This window comes from Triticum dicoccoides, chromosome 1A (genome assembly GCF_002162155.2).
Source record: "Triticum dicoccoides isolate Atlit2015 ecotype Zavitan chromosome 1A, WEW_v2.0, whole genome shotgun sequence".
In the NCBI taxonomy this organism is placed as follows: Eukaryota; Viridiplantae; Streptophyta; class Magnoliopsida; order Poales; family Poaceae; genus Triticum; species Triticum dicoccoides.
In genome coordinates this window covers 302,549,845-302,557,899 of record NC_041380.1, presented here as the reverse complement: position 1 = coordinate 302,557,899, position 8,055 = coordinate 302,549,845, and the positions used below count along the sequence as shown (strand labels likewise).

The following is an 8,055-nucleotide window of genomic DNA, read 5'->3' as shown; positions in this document are numbered from 1 at the left end:
TCCCCCACACGCCTATGTGGCGCCCGTGGACTGGTCAAAACGGCGGCATACCGGCTCAGTACAGTGAACAGTGATTGTATAATCACGTCCCATCGTACAAAATGACTCGTAATGACCGTATTTTGAAGTACGGTGACCAAACTGAGCTCGCGGCGCAAGTTCAAGTACTTGTAGTGCATTTTACTCTACGTGTAACCCTGATTCATCAACTGGGGACATGATGCATAGAGTGAGTGATAACATGGTTCAGCTGAATACACCATCCATTTAGCGAGACAAGCTGACTAACATTGTTGCATCATCCATGCATACAGAAGTACTAGCAGTAACATATTTCCGATCGAAACATATACCTAGAAATATATGCGTGAATCATCTCACTTCTCAAATCCGGCTCATTACTACCAATCATCCCACAAGTTTTTAGTACTGCTACCACATCATTATCTCATATATAAGTCTACTTAGTAGGATGAAAGGGCGTTATCTCTCCATCAGGCTATGAGGTAAAGATCTAGCCATCATTGGATGAACCAACGATAGTGAGATCTGCCTTCACAACGCAGCTCGATCCTACAACATAGCCTCCCGACGGGTCCTTGAGTTTCTTGAGTCCAAGGAAGTTAGGCCATCCCCATCCTTGTCCACATACCCAGAGACCTGCGATCACCACAAAAGTAAGATCAACTGCAATCATGATCAGGTTACAGACACTAGCTGCTTGAATCGCACATATCAGTAGCACTGATACTTGCTAAGGAGAGTTGAACCTGAAGTTCTAGTGAAGTGTTTTCCATTCGTTTGGTCCAGGATGGACAGAGTCATTACAGCCACCTTCTTGGACTCGAGTTGGTGCTCATCCGAGGCATCCAGGTGTAAGTACAAGCTGAGGCAATCAGTGCTGTACTTGTCACCACGTGGATACATGCCGATGTACCTGTTGACAAAAATGGGAAGTGACACTTCAAATTGGTACCCTGGAAAATGTATTTCAAGAATGTGGTTAATATTGAAATCGAAAGTTGTAGCTGAGCATGGGTCTAGCCGGCCATTAACTTTGGACACAACTTTGTGGCATTACAATTATCTGAGAAAACCATGACTACAATAGAAGATAATACAATGTTACCCAAAAGAATTTGAGAAAATAATTGCTGGTATGTGACATATACAAGAACCAGTGGTACCAAATATATACATGACGATAAAATTTCTGGAAAAAAATAATCCTAAACAGCATAGCGTATGACCATGAAATTTTATAGGCTAACACAGATTTTAGTACTATAATGTTTCAAATTTGTTCCTAAATTTTCGGTACACCACTATTACAAAACCACTTTTCTATTGAAATTGGAATGTGCTACCGCATATCTGTAAATACTAGAAGTACAGTTCTTTGGTTGCATGCTTAGAGAACCTGGAATATCTGCAGGACCTTGCCTTGCACAAAAATCTGGCTATCACTAATGTCCGTTGGCATAAAACATTCAGCAAGAAGTTTCTGTCGACTATTAAGCTAGTAAGCTGACTAGGTATGGTTAAAGGATATATATAAGCTAAATGTTGGATAACACATGCAAACTATTTGTATAAATCATTTGTGATGTAACCGTTTAACTGTAACAGATGTATACCATTTTTGTCCGCCAACTTCAAATGTAGGAGAACGGACGAAGTGCTTCAAATCCAATTCAGGGAAATTGTTCATGGTCCAAGTGTATGTTCCTTTGACGAATCCCTTATTCTGGACAAAGAGGTTCTGAACTATGGTAGCCTTCTTCTGAATCACAACAGCCTTCTTTTCAGGAGAAGAGACATCAATCTTCAATATCTCCACAGCAAAGACACAGCTATCATCCACTAGAAAAGCAGATGATTTCAGTAGCTCCTGAAGAGGAATCAAGCAATGCTCCTTCGAGTAGGTATTCTTGAAATCAAAGTTGTAGGTAGCTGCTTTTAGGTAAAGGTTGAAAGATTAGAGAACAAAGAACTTGTACGTAAAGTGCAAATATACCAAATAATATATGACCAAACCACATTAAAATAAGTGTATAAATATAAATAACCAAACTTCACCCCAGTTCAGAAAGCAAGAAGATATCAAGATAGTGAATTACATACAAATAATGATTATCAAATTTAATGAGAACATGTGTATGTAGTCCGAATCAGACAAACTCGACAGCAAAGAAAATACAAAGCAACTTCTTCATGGGAAAAGTAATATTTGAATGTATACCAAATTACAGATATTGACTTGTAATGATGGAATCATGGTATTTATATCTCAAACTTATGATGCACAAAGTATGGATTCCTAGCTGCAATAGGATGGGTGTGCTTGAAAAAACACATCCATGAGACTACCTTTGCATCCACAGTACATTCCTTTTGTATGGTTGTATATTGACAACTCAAACACCGCGTGAACCGTGTGACCTGGCACCAAGCTCAATTGGGATGGCACAAGACGAAGAGCAACATATGGAGTTCCAGCACCAGCTTCTTTATGCATTGGAATCACTTGTAGGAACCTGGTAAATGAAATTATGGGAGGAAACCAAACTCAGTCTAGATTTCACAACTGAAGTAGGAGTGAAGTCTAATTTCTTGACTTCATGCACCGTATCAAGCTTTAGCATCTGACTGATTGTTTATAAGATTGTGATTGCTAATTTGATTACATCAATCAAAACATCATTGGTGAGTAGATGGCATACTAAATTAATGTGTATATGGATAACATATAATTAGTTTTTCTACAAAACGAACCAGATGGTATTTACATCTAATACATGAATTTTGCAGGTTCCTTTTACAATTATGGTGCATACCAGTTATACCCAGAGCAGTGAAAAGCACCAGATATTGTGCTCTTAGCTCCAGTCTTAAGCAGTGACGAGAAGTCCTGAATCCTCCATTCAAAAACTGGAACATGGGTCTTTCCGAAGTCCTGAATCCCCCATTCTGAATCCGGAACAACATGGGTCTTCCCTAAGAGTGCACGGGCTGATATTTGCACAAGTGCAGTAACTCAAAGTTACACAACAAAGAAAGAGAGAACATGCAATATTCATGTGTATGTTGCAGTTCCAAATAAGCAGGATAAAATATCGACCACCGCAAATGGCCAACAACATATAAGTTTACTCCCTCTGTCCCATAATATAAGTTTGCAAAAACATCTTATATTGTGGGACGGAGGGAGTATTTATGTTCCGATTATATGAATCAAACTCTTGAATGCAATTATTTGTGATAAGTGATCCCTGGTCAATCAGAATAGTTATTCATGTCACCAATCAAGGGTAGAACAAGGGAGAAGATACTTTTTATTGCTTCTAATCAATAAGACATCAAGATCAACTACCTCAAATTAGATTAGAAAGATAGAAGGCCATGAGGATGGGAAAGTAAAAATCAAATATTTTTAATTAGTTCTCCTTTTTTGGAATTTTATTATTATCCTTTCATTTTTGTACAGAATATTTTTTATATAGAATACTTTTAAAGAATACTAAATTCTACAAAAAATAGCCATCTTACTAATATATCAACATGATGGTGAGGGCAAGTGCTTCCTCAATTCAGAGCTAGGATCTCATGTTCTTATACCTTGACTTTTGCCAAGGAATTAGGGCTGCAAATTGCATCCAAATTTTGGTTTATAAAAGACACAATCCAAACATCACGGTTGACCAGGCATACATACATGAACTCCTGCAGTTGCCCATGGATCTGCTCCTTCCTCTTCTTCTCTCCTCTGCAAATGAGATTAATTCATACCATATCTCAGGGAAAGGTAGCAGATCATCAGCATATAAAATACTAGTACTAAGAACCACGGTAGACAAAGAAGGTAATTATCAGAATCTTCAGAGGTAGAGCCAATCTGGGTCCAAAATAATTACTACCACGCCGTAGAAAAATCATTACCCGCGAAATAAATAAAGGAGAGAACTGGAAGTGAAAATCACACTCCACGAGCAGGTCGATTAAAAGCTACGGCTACGCGCTTTGCCCCTCGATCGATCACGAAAGGAAGCCAAGAACTTGCAGCGCAAAACACTGAAACCCCTGTTTCGTGAAAAGGAAGAACTGGACGTCTGAAAAACCCTCGACTACAGAAGAAAAGGTGAAGAACAGTAGGATGGCAAGCGCGCGATCCGCGGCAAAGAGACGGGATTTGCAGCTCCCATGAGGAAGCGGAGGAAGAGAGAGACCTGGATTTTGGGGGCGGACCGAGAGTACCTCACAATGGCGTTCGTCGGCGTTCGTCGGGGTCCCGGAGGGGGTTTGCCTCTCCACGCTCTCCAGTCACCAGTCCTCTCCTCTCTGTCCGCCCGTCGGTCGCTCCGTTTTCCTCCCCATCTCTCTTTTTATTTTAGGTCCCGATAACTGCCACACGTGTGGTGTATCGGGTAGTTGTGCCACACGCCTCGTGTGGCATGGACAGCAACCAGCCCACACATCTACGTGTGGGCAAAACAACTAATGCCCACACACATTATTTTTTCCCTCCTGAACCCTTTCACACGCGTGCGTGTGGTCGAAGTTGATAATGCCCACACATCTGTATTTCAGGCCTTGTACCCTTCTGGTCCCGCACGTGACGCGTGACGCCCACCGCGCGCCCGCAGTTGCCATGGTCCAGACCCTTGTCCATATTCGTTTATCTGCGGTTGCCATGTCGCTGAACTACGGTTGCCATGTCGGACAACTGCAGTTGCCATAGTTGCTCAACTGCAGTTGCCATGTATGGTCTGATCTAATGTAGTTGCCATGATTTCATGACTTTAGGAGTTGCCACATACTAACACTAGGCGGTTGAGAGAGTTGTCATGTGCTCACAAGCATGCTAGGGCAGTTGCCATGTAAAAAGGAAGAGTTGCCATCTGCTTACGTGCACGTTAGGGCAGTTGCCATGTACGTGCACGTTGGGGCAGTTGCCATGTACCATGCAAAAACACATGGCAACTCGGTAAAAGACAGTTGCCATCTGCTTACGTGCATACTAGGCAGTTGCCGTGTACCCTGCAAAAACACATGGCAACTCGGGTAAAAAAAGAGAGTTGCCACCTGCTTATAAAGCACACTACAGGCAGTTGCCATATGCGCTGCAGAAACACATGGCAACTAGCAGCTTACGTGTGGGAGAGGAGACGGGCGTGTGGGCGAGATGGTAAATGCCCACACACCAGCCTTGTACGTGACTGGAAACTGGTGTGTGGGTGACCTGCTAAACGCCCACACACCGGCCCCTCCGTGTGGTAAAACGGATGTGTGGGCGAACTATGTCACACACCACACACACGCCTTGTCCTACGTGGCACAGAAAATCAGCCAGATTGTGTCAAGATTCGTGCATATAGTACTGGACGGTGATGGATGCGTGTGGTCGAGATGGTCAACGCCCACACGTGTGGGCGTTAACATTTCCGTTTATTTTCTCTTATTACCCCTCTGCTTCTTCTTTTTTTTTTTGACAGCCATCGGCGTATTCCCGTTAGTGGGCGGGATCACTGAAGACAACTAGATGACACCCCATGCGCTGCTGCGGAATTTTGTTGTCGTGAAGATGATAATGATTGGAATTACTTTTATGATGAATTTTATTTAAATTAAATGAATTTTTGTTTTATAACACACAACACTAGCATAATGATTTGAACAAATTGAAACGCCTAAGAGTTGGAATAGCTCCTGTCATCCTGAATGCCTTGACTTTCATGAAGTACTAAATAAATAATGTACACTTTGTAAAAAAGAATAATTTAGAAAAGTGACCCATTGCATTGTTGTAATTTATTAGTTATGCAAACTACAAAAAAATCCAGAGAATATTAGGGGTCTTAATCACATCATATGCACAATGTTTTTTAATTTCCTTTTGATTAGTACCAAAATCGACCATTGTTGCCATTGAATAATTGGACAGCCACATCTCTTGTGAATCCACATATCCTGGCATAAGTGTAGTCCAACCAATCAAACTGTAAAGCTCAAAACACCAAACTAATCAAATGTTATCCTTGTATTTTCAAACTGACGAATCTAGCTGAGGAAAATGCAGCGGGGCCAAGTAGAATCAGGAATACAGTGGGAATAATGCGTTGAAAAGAGGAGCTCACCTATGTGCCCTTTCTCGGCGTTCACGCGGATGATGTTTGGGTAGAGGCAGACTACTCCACGCGCTCCGGCCTCTACTGCGACGTACAACACGGACTCCTCGGCGCCCATCAACACGGCAGCGAGGGATGCGCTGGATTTGGAAGCCTTGGCGTCGGGCGCCTCATCACTGACCATGATGCGATGCACCGTGTTGCTTGGCAACCACGCGGAAGGCGTCGGGATCGAGATGTCAGTGGATGGTGGTGAGCACATGAGAAGAAGGTGGAAGACTGAGTGTGCTGCCCCCGCTGCGACGTACTACAAGTCTACAACGCAGACTCCCGGGCGTCCATCAACTTAACACAGTAGCGAGCAACATGCTGGAATAGGATGCCTCGGCGGTGGCTGGCAAGGGACAACGTCCCCAAGTTGGATGGTGGCGAGCGACCCGGCGGAGTCGAATGCTGAGTATCAGGCGATGGACTGTGTCGGCGTCCTCGGATCTAACAGAGGCGCCGATCACCTGGTGGGTGATCGACGGGATATCCCCTGGCGACCAGGCAAGTGAGCGGCTGCCCTGTGATCTTATCGACCGCTACCGCTACTGATTGGTGCGGGTGGATTCGGCAAGTCATGCTTGCTTTATATTGGAGAATATGATTCATTGAGGAAGGTGCAGAAGAAAATATGAGCAGAAAATTGTACCGGCAAGGCTGATATAAGGCAATTATGAAGAAGACAAAGAGGAGGAAGATGTAATCATCAGTTTCTCCGCCCAACTAAATACCCGGCTAGATTATGGAGAAGATAGACAGGCCGGAGGGAGAGGTAATAGTCAGTTCCTCCGCCCAACTAAATACCCGTCTAAAGAGGCAATTAATACCTGATGGAATGCTGCATGTCGCATGGCTGGGTTACGCTGGGTGGAAGGTTGCATTGCGTCTCACATCCACATACAGATTGCATGCATACATGACCAAGATTGCTGACGTGGCTAGATGATGATGTGGACGAGCTGCATGTTGAGAAAATTGATAATAGTGGGGATCAACTTCTTAACAATGTAAGATTTGCCGATTCATCATCCACCCAGTACTGCAACTCATACAAGGCACATCTTTCCCTGATTTTTCTCCACTAGGCATATCTATAACTTATCAATTTTTATACATTTCTTTTTTATCTTACTTGTATAGTGGATGTTTTACGCGCTGTTTTTCTTGGGTTGTTTGTTTCGACTTATTAGGCTTTGCCTGCTCGGGATTTAATTGGCCTTCCAGTTCAGAGGCTCTGCTGAAGGCATTATTGGGGAACGTAGTAATTTAAAAAATTTCTCTATGCACACGCAAGATCATGGTGATGCATAGCAACGAGAGGGGAGAGTGTTGTCCACGTACCCTCGTAGACCGAAAGCGGAAGCGCTAGCACAACGCGGTTGATGTAGTCGTACGTCTTCACGATCCAACCGATCAAGTACCGAACGCACGGCACCTCCGAGTTCTGCACACGTTCAATTCGATGACGTCCCTCGAACTCCGATCCAGCCGAGTGTTGAGGGAGAGTTCCGTCAGCACGACGGCGTGGTGACAATGATGATGTTCTACCGACGCAGGGCTTCGCCTAAGCACCGCTACGATATGATCGAGGTGGATTATGGTGGAGGGGGCACCGCACACAGCTAGGAGATCAATTGTTGTGTCTATGGGGTGCCCCCTGGCCACGTATATAAATGAGTGGTGGAGGGGAGGGGCTGGCCCTCTCTATGGCGCGCCCTAGGGGAGTCCTACTCCCACCGGAAGTAGGATTCCCCCTTTCCTAGTAGAACTAGGATCTCTTTCAAGTAGTAGGAGTAGGAGAGAATGAAAGGAAAGGGAAAAGGAGAAGGAAGAAAGGGGGCGCCCCCCTCCCTATTCCAATTCGGACCAGCCCATGGGGAGGAGT

General features: G+C 43.9%; 1 protein-coding gene across 2 annotated transcripts; it reads right to left on the bottom strand.

The window, feature by feature from the left end:
• Nucleotides 1-237: 237 nt before the first annotated feature.
• LOC119269704 lies at nucleotides 238-6,605 on the bottom strand. Of its 2 annotated transcripts, none has more exons than XM_037551606.1 (7): nucleotides 6,135-6,605; nucleotides 3,716-3,766; nucleotides 2,838-3,012; nucleotides 2,371-2,537; nucleotides 1,638-1,953; nucleotides 771-937; nucleotides 238-660 (listed from the first exon to the last, which is right to left on the bottom strand). In XM_037551606.1, exons 1-7 carry the CDS (start codon nucleotides 6,385-6,387, stop codon nucleotides 515-517), a joined length of 1,275 nt encoding a protein of 424 aa, XP_037407503.1. In that variant the 5' UTR covers nucleotides 6,388-6,605; the 3' UTR covers nucleotides 238-514. The 2 variants fall into 2 exon arrangements, with proteins under 2 accessions (XP_037407503.1, XP_037407509.1); XM_037551612.1 differs by lacking the exon at nucleotides 6,135-6,605 and adding an exon at nucleotides 4,255-4,403.
• Between the last annotated feature and the right edge of the window lie 1,450 nt (nucleotides 6,606-8,055).